This window comes from Cyphomyrmex costatus, unplaced genomic scaffold, assembly GCF_001594065.2.
Source record: "Cyphomyrmex costatus isolate MS0001 unplaced genomic scaffold, Ccosl1.0 scaffold10, whole genome shotgun sequence".
In the NCBI taxonomy this organism is placed as follows: domain Eukaryota; kingdom Metazoa; phylum Arthropoda; class Insecta; order Hymenoptera; family Formicidae; genus Cyphomyrmex; species Cyphomyrmex costatus.
The window spans coordinates 1,011,358-1,030,594 of record NW_017274954.1 but is presented as its reverse complement, the minus strand read 5'-3'; the positions used below and the strand labels follow the sequence as shown (position 1 = coordinate 1,030,594).

General features: G+C 32.2%; 1 protein-coding gene across 1 annotated transcript in view; it reads right to left on the bottom strand.

The window, feature by feature from the left end:
- Positions 1-19,237, bottom strand: part of LOC108783360 (uncharacterized) — a 69,238-nt gene that overhangs the window by 36,984 nt on the left and 13,017 nt on the right. Inside the window, exon 2 of the mRNA XM_018551909.1 lies at positions 7,318-7,614. Coding sequence (XP_018407411.1) covers positions 7,318-7,614 — 297 coding nt within the window. The remainder of the gene's footprint in view (positions 1-7,317; positions 7,615-19,237) is intronic.

The window sequence follows — 19,237 nt, the reverse complement described above, 5'->3', positions numbered from 1 at the left end:
AATTTTAATTTAAAATATATAAGTTAAGGTAGAAATGTGCTTTCTACTGCAAAATCTTAACATTTTTACCAATATTAAGTATTCAGTAATGTTTAAAATGTCAAGAGATGATTAAAAAATGAATGTTAACTGTCAATATTTATTTTTTGATTAACATCAACTATTTTTTGATAATATCAACCGAGACATCAACATACATAGTGTTGTATGAAAAATGTCTTATAGTTTTAATCTTCTTGCAAAGATATCTAAATTAAAGGATTTGCAGCCTTTGAAAAGAATGCAGTTTAATAATATAAAGTAACGAGGTACAAAGAAAATTGCATGTTGAATTAAAAAATCACTCGGTACATTCATGTTACAATATCTACAGGACCATCTTTGCTAACACATCTCGCGTTATTTTTCACGCATGACGTGACTAATGCGCTCTTTCTACGATCAAAAGAATTCACAAGAAGCAATGTAAAAGATATAAAAGATTAAAGTGATGCATAATTATATCGTGAGAATGTTACACGTTGTTGTTAAAATGAAAGATTGTTGACCTCTTCTTTTACTTTCCATTTTTTTTTATTCTTGACAAATAATAAAAAGATAAAAAGATAAAGCTCTTTTGTATCTATTATATAATACATAACAGTGTTATAAGAATTAAGCGAGACACACACACAGAGATACATATAAAATACCCTCTTTTTCCAAATTATCTTTGACATGTTCGCAAAACGTTACAGGTCTCGTTTTCTCTATAGCGAATGAAATAAATATTGAACCTAAACGCGCGCGTATATGTAGGATGAATATTGAAACGACGTACTTTACGCAAACAGTTATTTGCGGCGCAACTGGAAAAAAACACCACCACGTTTTAACAGTTAAACTAATTTTCCTCTCTTCCATATTGAAATTTATTCAACATTGATTTCTTCCACAATTTTAATACAGCATTCGTAAAAGAAAACTTATAGGATTTCTACTCTAAAAGAAAATTATTTTCGCTGCTTGATTTATAAAAAATTAAAATATTCAATTTAAAATTGTTTAATGATTATGCTTGTTAAAATATTTATGAAGTAAAATAATGGAGAAATATTTTTATTATTTATCCACCTTTGTGATTTAATTTGCCAAATAACTTTCATGCCAAATAAAATTTCTAAGGAAGTTACCCAATAGGCAATTAATGGAAAAATCTTTGTCATATGACAAAAACGTAGCAATAAAATATCAGCCTAAAACCTTTAGCATGAAAACAGAACAAATACAGCCAGGTAAAACGTAGGTAAGTGCAAAAAATTGATTTTAGTACGATTGCTATTTTTCGTTTTTTTAAATTTCTCTCTGATAGCATGTGCTTCTTTAGGCGTGCTACTAGTGGCACGCGCGTGTCGTGAGTTGGACATACCTACTCTAAAAAAAATAAAATAAATCGTGTGTTTAAAATATATTATGTAATATATTATGTAATTTAATACTAAATATTATATTTTGTAATTTTTAAGAATGAAAAAAGAAAATTACTTTAATGCATGTATATATATAAAAAGTTATTAAAAGATCCTAATTAAAAAAATTTTAAATTTATAATTTCATACAATATATATATATATACTTTGTATAATTTTTTTTATTTACCTTTTATTAAAGAACTTTTATTAAAATCTTTCTAAACGCTATTATAAGCACTAAAAGTAATGAAGAACTAATTAGCTAAATTGCACCTTTAATGCACCGCATTTTTAGACATATTCTGTAAGCTAAAATCCATCACTTTATACAATAACGTATAGTTTTAATTTAATGCGTGGTGATCGCTCTCGCGGTTGCGACAAAAGCGCGATGGCGATATTGATCGCTATACGTTACGCGAAAGACTCGATAATTTCTGTCGACTGTCGACGTTGCTGGTGAACAATAACGCAAGGGTAGACAATCGTCGGACAGATATCGGAACGCGCGCGTTTGCAATTTCACCGCGATTTCTCGCAATCGTACGCGCGTTTGTTCGTGGCGCGCAAATGCAGTACAGCGCTTACGCTCTCGTTTTATATGGGCGACGAATTGACCTGTCTGGACTTCTGGAAAAATCCAGACAACTCGAAAAGCGTTGGCAGTGCGGCTGACGAGATTGTTCGCACGCACAACAATAGAGTGATGAATTGCTCACTTTCGCAATTGGAAGATGTTCTCTCTGTCGAGTTGAAGACGGATTTATAATTTATTTTGAATGCTGTTTGGATGACTTATATAAATTTTTAACCATGAAGAATTGAACGAAATACTTATTAAGTAAAAAAAGACTCTATACATATTTAAATTTTTTCAAAATAATTAAGAAATAGATTAATCATAGCAAAAAATTAAATTCAGTTTTTAAATAATGGGTAATGTTTGATAGAAGATTATAAGTAGGTATAATAACTACCGTGCTATTTAAAATAAATATTTAACAATTTTCAATGCTTCGCAGTATCTTCTCTTTTAAGAAAATTTTTACCTCTTATTTCTTGAAAACTTAATTAAAAGGAGAAAATAAATTAAACGCTTTGATAAGAATATCAGGTGATCCGTCAATTGAAGATCGAGGATTCAAAGATGTTTGTAATTATTTGTTTTTCATTCTTAATTAAAGAATGAGAAACTTGCAGTTGTGACATCTTCCTATTGAAAGTGCAATGTTTCAAATCAGTCCATATATTCCGTTCTCCTATTTTTTATTTAACTGCAAAATGTACTGAATAAATCGTCAATCTTAATTATTGCAGTATACATACGGATATTTATGACAACAAACATGCATCTGTACTCTCTAAATTTCTTGGTATAAAATTCTGAAAAATGGAATGATTACCGAATTATTCAAGTTGGAGTGACTTTTCGTCCATATACAGTAAATTCTTCCACTCGATGTCATGGAATATTTTCTTCACTTCTAATTAAAGAATAAACTGGAAACAGTACATGTACCAAGCAAGAAAAAGTTCGATAAATAAATCACACTGATTGTCGTCTTGTTGTCGTGTCGATATATTTTATTGAGTTGATATTACATAAAAATCAATTTCTTCCTAGAGATAAAATACTAACAAGAATTTACTTATACTAAGTTTAAATACTCTCTTAGATCAAAATCTAATCTTATACCAAAATCATTTTGACTGCGATGTTTTACTTCAAGTAAATGAAATATTAACTATGATTGATCACTCCATCTCGAGTGGCAGTATGTTATTGTCACTATCATTTGGAGTGAATTTTTACTCATTTTGAGTGAGATTTTACTTTGAAAAATTTAAAGAATATATGCACATGTATATCGGTAAACTTATGATGACGGGGACAAATGGTGTTTTCGAAAACGCTTCAGGTGGTGTTTGTGACTACGTATAATCGCTTAAGCGGCATTGGATTAGCGTAGCATATCGGTACTTCAAGGGCGAACCCTGCTTAAACTTCGCGCATATAGTGTTACATCTACCTCATGAAAATTTCATAAAAATTTGCATGAATGGGATGTACCTGCGAAAACCGTGCATTATTTGTCTTTGTCAAGCCATTCTACAGCGACTTCGGGAGTACTCGTTTGTGCAGCCCACGCGCAAATGCATTTCCTTCTGAGAGACAGCCGGTCCATTGCAGTGATATCTTAAGTACTGTCGACAATTCTTTTCATCCCGGCCATATCCGTCTCTGCTCTTATCCGTCCGTTTCCTTTCCGTAAGTATCGTCGAAAACCACTCGAATAAAAAATTTAACGAAAAAAAAATTAATGAAAATTACACAAAGTAGATTTTCTGACATTCAGTAATTCAAGAAAAAAATTGCGATATTCAGGTTTATTATGTTATTTTCAAAGTAATGATAGAAAAATAAATTGTGCTATCCTAAATTAAAAATATGTAATAATGTATAATAACGTATAATTTTTCATGTTATATAATCTTTTTTACTGTTGTTATTTAATTTGAGTATTGCACCACTTTTTATTTAGTTCTCTTACATTTCATCTATTGTAATTTAAATGAATAATATATAAAAAGACGATTCTCAGTGTGTGAGAGAAATTCGTAAGTTTCTATCAATTAAATTAAACATTAATTTTAATAATGTTATAATAAGTAATTATAAATCATCTAACCCATAATTGGAACATATAATCCTAGTGACTCTGCAACTTTTTCTAATTTTTATATAGTAATATGATTTGAAATATTTTTATTGTTTACAATTATGAACTAGAAAAGATCTTTACAAAATTACAACTATTAACAAAACTTTTTTCAATCCCAAAAACGTACTTTTAGCATCAAAAGATGTGTTCTTGTTACAAATTAAATTTACTACATAATTTGTAGAAATTTTGACAAATATTTACGAAAACATTTATCTCAGATAAGATTAAAATACTATATGAAACATAGACGTGTAAAATTTAAGATGTACGCTGCTATATTAAATTCAAGAGCACACGACAATGCGAAGAGAAATCACAACAAAAGAATGAAGGAACAGCAAGTAAAACTTATCAAAAGTCTGTCGCCGCAACGGAGTGCAGCCGACAGCGTACGAGGATTTGATTGGATAGGTCGCTCGATTGCATATTGCATTCGACGAATATCGAAACCCCTTGTGCTCAATTAAATCCACGACAGCGCGGCCGATGGAATATCGAATTCGTGGAGTTAAATCGCCGGACGGTAAAAAAGGAATTGCGTTTGCGAAATCATTTCGTTACAAAAAAATGTATGGATGAAGAACAAGTGGGCGAAGAGGAAAAATATTGACACTATGCAGAGTGTGTCGATAATTTCGGCTTCTCTCTGCAATGTCCCCATTATGTCGCACATCTCTTGAACTATTCGCAATTCGTAGTTCTTTGTTAGCACCCGTTATAACAAATATTATATATATTTTGCCAGTTATTCCATCGACCTTCTTTCAATAAACGAATAAAAATAACATTATACACATTGATTAGAATTAAATTCATATTGATATTATCAATCGATATTATCAATTATATATATATTACTTTTATTGGAATCATAATAAAGTTAAATACGCTCGTATAGGATATATTCCTCGGAAAAGTTGATTCTATATTCAGAAACCTTTCTACCACCATGTACGTTCCATTAAATTTTAAAGTTTCCGTGACTATATAACAAAGTTTCTCTTGCAGAAACTCAATGTACGCTCGTAAACTAAAGAAAATGTTTCAATAGTAAAAAAGGTAAATCTCTTTTTCAAGATATTAAATCGAATAAAATCATTTTTCTCCTAGAATAAAACAGAATTGAATTAAATGTTTATCAGTATTAATAATTGCATTTACAAATATGATTCGCATTTTCATTAAATTTGATCATAATGTGAAAATATGTAAAGCTTTTATTATATCTATTTTTCTCAAAACACTATCCCTGTGTAACGAATAAATGCGATGCTTAACATTTCATAAATAATAATAAACAATATAAATGATACAAAAACATTAAATTGATAACAATACATAAATAATGTTATATTTTCGTATAATACAATACGACGCTTCAATTTAGTAATGCTCGAAATACAATTTGTGTAATTTATCGAAACATACATTATAGCTCGATGTTAATGTAATGTTAAAAATATATAAATCATTATATATATATATATATATATATATATTTGTTGTGTGTGTGTGTGTGATATTTCATCGACTTTTGTATATTGAATGTCCAACCACGTCATAGAAATTTAGAAGTGCGGAAATTATTTGATGTGTGCAAAATGTCAGAGACTTTTACTAGGAACAAAGAGAAATTAAATTATCGCCCAATTTCGTACAAAACGAATCGCGAGAACAAGTATTACTCGGGTCGAAAAATCCATCCGCGCGTCGCGATTGTAAAAGCCGCGTCAAAGCTTTGAAACAGAAAACCGATAGGAACAACGTGAAACTATCCTATGTTGATCCCGGTCGATTTTACGTACTTGTCCAACTTTCATCACCATTTTCTCTGTATTGCTTATTTCTCGTCGAATCTCATCCGGATTTTCCAGTGCTGTATTCTCTTATCTAACAATTCTCGACATAGGTACATCAGAGTAAATGTTGTTTCGAGCTTTCAAACGTTCCATTATGTTTTATAACCATGTCATCTTCTTTTATGTGTTTTCATATTTCACGAAAGATTCATTAAAATAGATTTCGCATGTATTTAAAGTCGATACTTTTATTAAAATAAAAGAGAGAAAGAGAAAGAGAGAGAAATTTAGTTTTAACACTTAAGACGTAACTATTTTAATTATTTTTTATTTATTTTTGAATTACCATTTAATTTTTAATCGCAATTTTTATTTCCTAAATATATTATGCTACAATTTTCATTCTATTCTTACAATTATAGACTATAAGAGTTATGCTCCCTATATATCATATACATAATTCGTCAAAAAGTTAACATCGACGGAATCAGGTTAGAGTCGACAATCATAAAACCGTGTCGTGACACCACGTGCGATTTAGAGCGTGTTGTTGATGTCGTCCCATGTATGTCCGATCCTGAACGATTCACTACGGTTCAGTGCAACTTAAGCTCGGAACAGAAGCAGAGCATTGTGACGTCAATGCATGCTTCCCTAAACCTTTGTCATCGCATTACATACGATCAACGATAATTTTGTTGCACTGCCGTTGAGGAAACAAAATCTATGTGACTATGATTTTTGGTGTGTCTTTTTATAACCATCACCGTTTGCATAAAATATTGCAAGATGTATGCTTGTTTTTCCCCCCCAAAAAACGGTATTAATTTTTAATAAATTTTTATAAGCTATTAAGCTGTTATAATTAAATTGTTATAATTAAATATTATAATTAAATGTTATAATTAAATGTTATAATTAAGCAGAATGCGTTTTAAATAATTATGTTAATTTTTAATAATAAAAAGCAATATATTATGTTCAGAGAATTTTTTAAATATTAACTTCACTTTTGAAAAACCTACGTTTATCCCAGAAACTATACTAAAGTGTTGCATAATTTCTCCTTTATTTTTCTATTTCTCATTGCGATCTATAAAAAACAACCAATCACCAACATTACGACGTATGACCATTTTAGCACAAAAGCATTCTCTCTTTCTCGTTTTTCCTCTATGCCCGCATTCCATCATGTGCGAACAAAATTTGTTTTCCTATTCGAGAAAGAAAACGAGATAATGGACGCCACAGAAAAACGTTGATTTCCAATTAAAGAATCTCATTAACGATAAACCTCTCTCTACCGGTTGCAGATATTGTTCAAGGTGAATCGCGATTTACCCGCCAAAAGATCGAATCTGGTTCTGCTCCTCTCGCTGTCCTCGTAGCCCTCGAGGTCGTCCTCGTAATCTTCGTAATCCTCAAGGACAGGACGGTGGTCCCCATCATTGCCGCTGACATTTCGCGAGACGAGATTGTTGTTGGGTGGACCTCTCTGAGTGGCCTGTCGGACGTGGGCCCGATGATTGTTACTGAAGAGGACCGACGGAGGTGGCGGCGTCGACAGCTGAGAGCCTTGAAGACGACGCTGAAGGTAACGGGCCAAAAGTGCTTGTACCGCGTCTGTCTCCGCCGTGCCTGGAAGACAGAAAGAGAGATTCGCTCTCGTGATCAGTCGACAACATCTTCCCGATTTTACGATATCCCGCTGAGTCCTTACATCCGCATTTTTACATTCCATCCTTTTTCTCCCATCTCGATTTTTCACCATCCATTTTTCTTTTCTCTTATTCTTTTTTTTTCCTTATCATCAGTTTTCTCTCAATTTTCTGTGACGAAACAGTGCTCGCATTTCTCTTTCGCGAGATTAGAGGCAAAAGAACTCGAGGCTCAATTCGGGGTCGTTGCCTGTCGAGGGGTCCTTCTTCTTGTGTCATGTATGAGATGCATCGCGTGTGCATCCTCGTGCAAGCGAAAAGATATGCGCGATCCACGTTCTGATGAGACGGGTTCGGCGATGGGTATAATCCCTCCGCTGCACGGTGGTTGATCAATAGAAAGATGCGAACTCGTTAGTTCCAGAAAAATAATTATGCGAGCAGAAAGACAGAAAGAGATATCCGCAATCGCCAGAAAGATCAAAGTAATAGGAAAACGTAGAAAAACATAAGACTTTCTAATAGATTTTAAATTATTTTAAATGTCATTGCGTGTAATAATAATCACAATGTGTCAAGAGTACTTCTTCAGCAGATGAAGCAAATATCATCACAACTATTAAATTGTACAAAATATAGTAATATACGATCGCAATAATAGATGACAGTAATGATGCAGTAAATGATACAGTGATTAAAGACGTATGAGAGAAATGATTAAAGGCTCCTTGCTTTCAACTGCAGTGTATGAACGTAAACACAGGCAAGTATGTTCATAATACGGAGACAATATGCGGTAGAATACTCGAGTCCACAGGATGCTTCATTAGGATCTCTGCTCGGTTTGCGTTTGATGTTCAAAGAGCTTTCACAAATCATTGTTCAGCCTCAGTGTATATACCATTTGTAATTACATGAAGGAGATAGAACGAGAGATGAATGGAATTATAAATCATTTGACATTGCTTTGCGAATTGAAGGTATTATACTGGTATAATCAACACCGATTAAGTAGTCAACATCATAATATCATCAATTGTTACGCACAAGGAGAATCAAAGGAATTATTAACTTAATTTCATTATTGTTACAGTTCAATTACACAAATCATTGCCATAAACTTATAAATAGTAGTGTTTTAAAGAATATTTATCAAAATCTATATCAAGTTCTGTGTATCATATGTTTATTAAGGTAAACTCTAATTGCTTAAATCGTACCTGTACCTAAATCGTATCGTTAGTGTAATTTCGATTTGAAGGTATTTACAACGTTTTGCGGTATAAAATGTAAATAGTAATTGATATAAAATTATTTACATTTTATATAGCCATAAGTATTATAAGCATTTTTAATCGAAATCCGTGATATTAAGTACAAATACGATTTCAGCAAGTTTACCTTACCTTTTTTTAAACAAATTTTTTTTTAGTTTAAAGCATACATATTAATACCTTTATTATGTTTTTATTAAAATTTAATTTTGTTGAATTAAAATTAAAAATAATTAATATGATTCTCTCTGCTGAATTTTATTCATGCAAACGTGTTACTAATTAACGGTTACAGAAGTTCAAAGAGAGGTGACGCAGAAACGGATAATTAAAGATGCAGTGGACTAAACGACGATGTCGTGAGAGCTGTTGGAGGATTTGCGGCGACAAGAAATCCAATTTTCGGTAAAGTCCAGTACGAAGAACGAGTGCAATTACATCGATTTCTACCAGTAAGCTTGTGCGCCAGCACGGCTGTCTCGTAATTGAATTGGATCAATTGTATCGCACGAATCCTATCATTTCTTCCCGCGATTCTGTTCTTACTTTTTACCTCTATCCTTTTTGCTAAACGAGAACGTCCATCAAACTATTATTCTGAGCAGCAACTTCGTATAATTAAATCCTACAAGTAAACGTTGATCCCATCATGAAAAAGCATCTGACAAACTGGCGGAAAACGAGCGTCGCGCAGTCGCACTCTGTTTTCTTGTTATATTTCGCGCAAGCTGGAAAATGCACGCTCGGGTTGACCGCAAAGGATCAACCTTCCGGCACGGAGGTGACGTCCCGGCAAGGATTTTCAGAGTCGCCTCTGGAAACCTTTTGCCTGGCGCGAATCTTGTTAGCCTTGCTTTCGCGCGCAGGCTAATTTGACAGACGTACATTATAATAATTGACAATTTACTTGTACCACGCAATTTATATTTTATCAAATATTCGATGATATTATTTTTACTCTAAATGTTACACGTTTAATTCTAACAACTGATTGACAGAATATTTCGTTTGATTTGAATTCATAAAATATATTGTATCCATTTTTATTTATTTGTAAAAAGCGCATGATTTTATATAAAATAAACTGTAACGTTAATTTAAATGGTATTGACAAATGTAGAGAAAATTAATAAAAATACTGATTGAACGCAGAAACACGCGCGCGAACATTCAAAAAATATTGAACGAAACCACACGAGATAATAACATACTCGTATACTACCTAAATTTTTCATGTTCTCGCGGTTTGACGTGTGTGGAAAGTAAATACAACCAAAACTAATATTTGACAGCGTTACGGCAATTAGAAAAATTCTCATGCATGTTTCCGCAAGACAACACATAAAGCGTTACTCGATATCGGAAAAATAATAAAACGTCACATCCCGAAATATTCCACGACTGTCCCTATCTATTTTTTGTAGGGAAAAAATCCAGAAGTAATCGAGCGAATAGTTAGAAAAACGTTCAGCCAAACGAACGTTTATTCTTTATGACACAAAAAAGTTGTTCAGTTTTGCTTCATTTGGAACTTTATCGACTTCTTCAACTTTATCGAACAATTACACGTCCAAGATCTATTAAAAATTATTGCAACTTAAGAATTGTTTCTTTAAAGACATACAAGTTAATCGAAGAAATTGAAACAAGTGAAACGTGAAATAATGTAAAGACATAAGACACAGACTTTCATCAAGTTATACGAGACAGGTATGAGAGGGAAGAAAATCTCGATTTTGCTTGTGAGAAAGAGCATGAAATAAATCGTGGAAAGTCATAGGTCACGCCATGCAACAGATTGAATGGATTTCATCGCGGATTCAACGCGAGATTCGTCCTAAGAGGAATTTAGCGTTCTCGAGTGAAAGATGCAAATCCGCGGAAAACCGCTGTCGAAATGTGAAAATTTCTCTAAACCGGAATTCAAGATATCTTCTTGGACAAGGCAAACTCATGCTAAAGGAACCACGGAAGAGTTAAAGAATTTGGAAAAATATAGTCAAAAGTTGTTTCTTCCTTTCAAGAATAAATTTTTGCTGATCTGTGAATAAATGAAGCATTTTCAAAGGAAAATTTCTCTTTTTCTTTGACAAAGAACAAAGACTGAAGTAATTTTGAAGAAGAATAAAGTAATACAGGACAGAAAATCTGAAATATTATATTTTCTTCGGAAACAGAAAATTATTTCGATCAAATACTCGCAGTATTGCTAGAAGTGAAATGCTCAGAAAGAAAAATTCGCTATATCTTTGCACGTGAACAAAAGCGCAAAAGAAAATAAAAAAATTGTAAGTATTATAAGCAGAAACATAGTATATTCCATGATTTCTTTCAAGAGTTTATAAACTTTAGATTGAATAAAAACAATTACATATCTCAATGAGTTGATAATTAAAGTATTAATATTTATCACTTGCATTGTTCGTACCAAATTTATTCAATATTATTTTTTGCAATCGTTCATTTTTAAAATATGTAGATTTCTGCAATTTTTTTAAGCAAGTCGCTTTTCCTGGAGTACCATAAGTTGTGAAAACTATGGAAATTGCGCATCGCAAAATGACCAATATGATTAAATGCAGAATCAACCACACGATTCGACGGGGCAAAATTACAAAGTCCTAGTCCAAGTGAAACTTTTTTAAAATTGGAGAATTGTTTGTGAAAACTTCTCAGGCCAGAATCCTAATTTGGACTGAAAATTCGATAGAATTCCGCTATGTTGAGTATTCTGCTCGGGCGTGATATCGACTCATTATCATTGTCTCTTGACGTTTCGCGGTTGAAGAAATCCTGTCGGTTGACTGGAGAAACGTAAGTGTCCTTTGGAGTGATTTAAGCTTCACTCGCGCATTCTCGAGTACATGAGAAGAGGTACGCATTAAAACGGAATGTCCCGCCTGAACTGATTTGCAAGTTTCGCGTCTCTCATCCGGCCCGCAGCCGGCGCGGAAACCAACCTTCTCCTGTAATCCATTGTCCCCACTTCATAATTCAATGACTTTCGGAACTACGTTTCCTGGACTATTTCCTCGACGGGTCTTCTGAATGTTTTATGTGATTTTAAGATTACCATGATGGTGGCGGCTGGTGATAGCGCGCGATACGCTTTTACCGTAATTGGATATAAATTCTGGAACAGACGAAGTCTAATAATAGCTTCATTCTCCAACGCAGGCTATTATTGTATTGAAGTCAATGTTATCCTATTATAGAGAGTTATAAAGGCACTATCGACAGAAGAGCAATGATATGAAATAATTTACATCGTCATAACATACGATAATATATCCTCTGCAATTTGTAACAATATGAAAAAATAACATTTATGGTATAAAGGTAGAAAAAGAATTATTTATGAAAATATAGTACAAGCACAGAAATTACGCGACTCAATTATTATAAATGTAATATTTATACCATGCATGGTTATTGACCCCTTTTTCAAGATAACACAATTTATTAAATACAGAACATTCCGTTGGATCGTAACTACAAAAAACAATACGAGCGGTTCGTGCAAAGCAAGAGCGATTGCTTGACTTGCAAAGAGAGAAACTAAGCAGTTCGATTACCTATTTCAACGAAACATGTTTGTATGAATTCGTTTCAATTGCTAGTGCGAACCTTAGATTGATCGATTTTTGATATCAAAGAGACATAAAATTGAATACGTGAAAGATATTATCCAATAGAGATACTTGTACACATTATATTAATTCTGCAGTATTTATTAATTAATATTTCATTATAAATTTTATAATAAAGAATTTCTACTAGAATTTTTGTATAATCATAATTATTTGTATTGTAATTTTTCGCATAATTTGAGGTAAAAGTAGATTTTATATACTACGAAATACGCTGCAAAATAAATAGAGTTGATTTAAACGAATTATTTATAATAATTAATATAAAAAGTTAATTTATATTCAAATATAATAAAAAAGTTAAAATAAAATCTAAAATAAAATGTATTAAAAACACTTTTTTCTCTTCTTTTGTACCTAACAATATAAATTAACTCTTTAACAATATAAATTAAATGTAAATATTCACGGCTTAATGAAGTTAATATTAATACAATAAAATAATGCCAATTAGAGCCATACACAGGATGTTAGTGTGAAATTTGATTTATTTATAATTACAACGCAAATGTTTCGATCCAATTTCAGATCCTTATCAATGCTGATTGTATAATAAAATATATAATGGAATACTAATAATAACTGAAATTAGCCAGCTTAGTATAGTTTATCAACGATGTCATTGCACTTTTTGTGCAGCATTTTATCGTATCATTATTTGTGATTACAATAGGAATAAATTTTATAACGTTTATTAAAAAATTAAATAACGTTGGAGTAATTTTAAGTTATCAATGTGTCGAGCGTTGAATCTCATCTGACGAGACAAACAAAGAAAAACACATTGTACAATGCATAAAATATAGAAAACATTGAAGAGCGGGACATTAATTAAACTTAATTAAGCTGTCATATGCTATAATTCCAAGTCATTCTGTAGGTTTAAGCCATTAGTTGGTTGTCTAATAAATATTATTTCCGAGATAAGTATTTTATTTAAATTTTTTTCTGTATTTAAAAGCGTATGTTATCCTAACAAATTCACGAGAATGTTGTAATCGATGATCTGTAATAACAGAGCGTTGGGTAATATTTCATTTGATATCGTTTCTTTGTTCAATAATGCGAGATTTGTATTGTAGTTTAATTATTAATGTTATATCTCTCTGTGTATAAATTAAATTAATTGATGGGAATTAATAGATATAACACTTTGTTTAGAATTTAGATTGTTTAGATGTTTTTGCAAATTTTTTTTCAAATAAGGTAAATTTAAATGCATTTGTTAGAGCCGGATGAAACGAGTCATTTGATTTCAGAACAAGCGGAAAAGCTAAACGTATCCAAACGCTGATGAGGTGTTTGGATATATGTACTTTCGAAGCGGTTTCCAGCCAAGAAAAGCACAATGTTTCGAGATTTATACGGCGTAAATAGCAAAAGATCCTGTGTAAACGCCGGTGTTTCGTATATACGCGAGTTCCCGTACGTGACAAGTGCCTTAAGTAATAGTAAACAGAGACGGCGGGCATTGTACGCGGGGTTCGGCTTCAAGGCACGTTTTCGCCATCAATAGCGACGCTGCTCATAAATGTCTTTTTAAATCTTTCGCGTGAAGGAACGACAAGCTAATCCGCTCATGTTAACTGATGTAATGAGGACTACATGATAATTACGCTTCGTGTCACTAATTAATTTTTGATTGATTAGTTTTATGATTTCAATATCACCGTATGTTGATGAATGTTTGACAATATTTAATTTCTAATACTTTGACGAAGAGAGAAAGGGAGAAATTATGTAAAATATTATATAAATTTAACAGGCAGAATGTTAAAAGTCAAAGCATACATAAGTAAGATTTATTACATCGGCAAAGGGAGATAAATATAAATATTATTTATACGATTCTTTGTGATACCATTCTTTCTGATATAAATATGTAGGCGATAAACGCTACGACCGTTTATCATCTACATATTTATACAGCGAGTATACGTAATTGAAATTTTAATTTCTCCGGCTTTATTTAACATTAGTAACATAAATAAACGGGATAAAGCACATTTTGCTTGTTATCTCACAACTTAAACGATAGATTATGTAAATAATTTGAATAAATAATTATACAATAAGATTATTACTACAGAAATAATTAGCTGATGTGGCTCACGTACTACATTATTTAACAATGAAAATTTTATATCGCAAACTTCTGCAGACGAAAGACCGATGTAAGTATCATAACTGCTAAAACGGCAAGTTCGCCAATATTTCAGTGCGATGGCGTTTTCAAGGGAAAGTGTCTGTCTGCTAGTGCGCCCGTTCTTCTGATATACGTCCCCATTTTGCAGTTTGACGGGAAAGAAGCGGCAGAGTGGCTCGAATGCGACTGACAATAATTTGTCAAGTCGGCCACTCACGACTTCTTACATCGTTCCCTCGGACAAAGAGAATTTCGTTGGAAGAGCAGAGATTTCCCGTCTGAGCTTCTTGCCCGTCGCCTTTCCGCACGTCGCGTCGTGCGAGGCTTGAGATTTCATAATTGCGCAAGTGCATTAGAGGAAGAGGAGCGTTTCCGTCTCGCAAAATTGCTCGCCACTTGGAGAACATCGAGAAGAATTCGCATAAAATATATCAAGTTAAATACGAAATAATATACGTATGAATATGGTCATAACGGTTTTTAAACAGAAATTATTTATTATTATAAAATTAAAAGAAGGATAATTAGTTGTGTAAATATGTTCGAAACTTCAAATGTTGTTTATGTTATATTTGATATTCTTATGCACAAAATTTACGCTTTTATAGATTATTTTAGATCAGCAAAGGTATTTATAATACACACGCGTAATTGTTGTACATTCAATCAATCTTGTTACATAATGAATTTATTTAAAATGCAACGTTCAGTATTTTTTTAAATCAATCATATTATATATACTTTCAATTATTTAATTTATTAAATTATTTATATATTCTAATTTCACACGAAGTATATATCTTTCTATTCTAGACAATATGAAGCCGTAACGACGATGTGACATATGATAATGTGTGAATACTGAATTGTAATAAAGCTTTCAATGGATGACGACTCAAGAAGCTAAACAGGACTTTTGAGTTTAATTAACGTAAAATTTAACGAGGCCCGCGCAAGCGGAAGACGTCTGTGAGGACTTAAGTCTCGTCCCTTTTCTGTACGCATTTAGGTCCTTAGAAAAACGGTCCGTTATTCAAACGAGTCGCTGAAACCGCACAGAAGATGAAAGTCGAAACTCGAGACATAATCTCGGCCTCAATAATTTTACAGAAGTTAAAAGATAGTTTTGGAAAAAATATACATTTCTTTCATTATTGTAATGTTTTAAGTTCATTCATGCTTTCTAGGATGAAATTTTTATCGATAAGGTATAATGATTACCGACGAATAATTAAAACTCCATTAAAAAATTCACCAGAAACCTCTTCCTTTATAAATTATATCAAAAAGCTTTGTAATTTAGAATAAAATCATTTTGTAAGAGATATTTTATTACCAAGATAGCTACACACACAATCTAAAAACGTGTTACATTCATGTATTACATATCATATTCAGATATTACATATCATTAATTGTCCTATTGCGTTAATCACGTAATTGGGAAATAGAAGAAATATTGAAACACAGGATCTCTATAAAATCTAACTGTTTGTTTTGTTATATACGCTAAATGGAAATTCGATAAGTTTTCAAACATTTTACATTTTTCCATTAATGGGAAGGCAACATTTTACTCGTCGTATTCTTTGACTATAAATATGGAGCACCATTTTGTTCCCATTTTGCTTTTATCATCACGTTTCATGTCGTACGTACGATGCTTTATTTCAAATATCAGATAGTCATTTTATTCTTCTGCGCCAAGCCGATTTTCAGCGTAAAATCGAGACGGATGTAGCGGATGTAAAACGCGTCATCGAGATACAGAAATTTTCCATTGTACGATAAATAATTTCTCGATAATTGGTGCCGCGAATGTCACGTTTATAGGGCATCAATATTCATTTATCACCAATTGTCAAGTAATATTACGCGTCGCACAATAAAGTGAACGTTATGGTAGGAAAAATCTATCAATAATTTTACTTTTTCAATAATATTACTGAACATTTTTGAAACGTTGTTTCGAATGATATTAAATTTGAGTAATTTAACAAAATATATAAAAACATGATTATCTAACAATAAAACATTCAGACAGAATAAAAATGTATTTTAATGGCACAAATCACTTTATACTATCTCTCCAAACACGATCATTCTTTATAAATAGTCAGGAATTATCTCTCTCTCTCTCTCTCTTTTCTCTCTCTCTCTCTCTCTCTCTCTCTCTCTCTCTCTCTCTCTCTCTCTCTCTCATAGTCAATTAATCAATTTCCATAAATTCCAGGCCATTAACGATTTAATAAGTATAAGTATTATATGAAACAGGTATTTCATGTGCAATTTCTTTGTTTCAAATAAAAGAGATATAGCAGATGAGAATTACAAATTATTCTTTCGTATCCAAACGATAATTATCTTTTTAGCAACAAATAATGACAAATTACTCACCTATATGATACTCCATGCCTTTCACACTTTCTGCTCCTGACAGATTCCCTCATTATATGCATTACACACACACACACGTGCTGCTCACGCACATTCACAGCACTCGCGAAACTCGATTATAGTTACGATTAGACGTGGTACTAATTAATTATCGGAACATGACAATCGCAGGATACTCTCATTAATCGAGAATGATCCTACTACATGAATCACGATGAAATAACACAAAAGAATTCAAATCACGCAAAGCTAAAATTTGTCAAACATCTGCTCCAAACAATTACATTTAGCTACTACTAATTAAAACAAAACTCAGTAAATATGCGATAATAATATCACAGTCTTTTCGTAAAATTACGAATAATAATTAATTCCTGTAACGTGATATTTGATACGAATATATCTAATATTACTAAATTTTATCCCGTTTTCGTTAACTGTGAAGCGCAGAACAATACATAAACTGTCGGTTATTCAAGTAACGTGAAACTAGCGCGTGACGTATCAAGTGTATACCGATAACCAACTTCAAGCCACTTCAAGCGCAAGGAACGAAACATTCGGTCAACCGTTCGCTTGTATTTCGCGGCAGAATGTACTGTTATCTCGCGCGTACTATTTTGTTACGTACGGCTTGCGTCGTTGTTTACATTGAAAGTCGCGTTTTCCTGTTATTCACATCTCGACATTTAAACAAAGCAGGTAGTGAAAATCGCTTCGTGTGTCGTGTGTTACTTTTCGGAATACGCACGATCTGAGGGAGACGAATCCACGAGGCTAAACTTAACCTCTCGCGTACGATTTTTTCCACGTACGAAGCAGATAAACGATAAGTAAAGCAAAGCGAGCATTTATTATTTACTAATAAGTGAGAAAATCTGTTATCTCGAGCAATTTATTGATCTAAAATAGGGATCAAAATGATAGACGGAAATTATGAATTATTACGATATTTTATTCGTATCATGAATTTCATATTTTATATGTAATACTCGATAACGCGTGGAGTTGAATCAGTATTTTTATAATTCAATAAAACTTCCTATTGTTTAACATTTGTCCATTACGTTAATTTGCGAGATATATGTCGAGCGAATTACAGCTCGTACGAGAGTATAATTTTTGTTGCGTTATTTCGTTGTAATATAATAAAATAGCATCGCTTACGCCGGGAGTGTCATAAAAAGTCGCGCGACGGTTATAATTAATACCGTGATAATTAATATCGCGTGTAATTGTAATTAATTGTGTTTTCGCGAGTGTTTTATACGTGTGTGTGTGTGCGCGTAACGAAGGAATCTTCTGAGTGGAAGAGGACGCCTGAGAGGCATCGTGCGACGATGGAACAACCACGACGTGAGTAATTTATTTATTACATTCTTTGTTATTCGCGAAATTAATTACTCATATTCAATTATTTTATATATCCGCGTAATAATAATTTGATAAAGGTATTAATTATTTTGAATCGCTATAAACCGAATATGCTTATTATTTGTAAATGGAAATATAAAAAATACGGAGCACTATATATTAGATGTTGGAACTAGTTTATTAAATCATACAATTCAGAATTAAAACTGATTTTTGTGAAACAAAAAAAATCTTTTTCTTAGCGATCTAGAGCTAGGAAATTTTACGTATTTTAATTTATACTTATTTGTATTTTACAGATCGTCGTATTTCAACGTAGTTCAATTTCGCCGCTGCGTATCGGTGAGTGATAAATCATACTCTATTTTAATTTTAAGTAATGAATCTATGTGAAAATTGTACGTGATATACATAATATAAGGTTATCTGTAATGTATACGTTCACATACAAAGTATGTAATATGTGTGTATGCATGCACATATATCGAATTTTAATAGCATAAAGATAATACACGTAACATTTCATACATTCATTACTTTAAAGTGGACAGGCTGTCGAACAGATTAGAGTTAATATATAATTCCAGAATGGATTTGCAATATGCAATACATGGTATTTGAGGCCATATACACGAAACGTTCATAAAATATGAGGAATGATTTGGCAAGTAAAATAAATTCAGTAAAAAATGAACAAGGATGAATGGTTTTTGCAAAAGAAAAATTATTTCATTGAAATATATCCAACAAAATTAATATTTT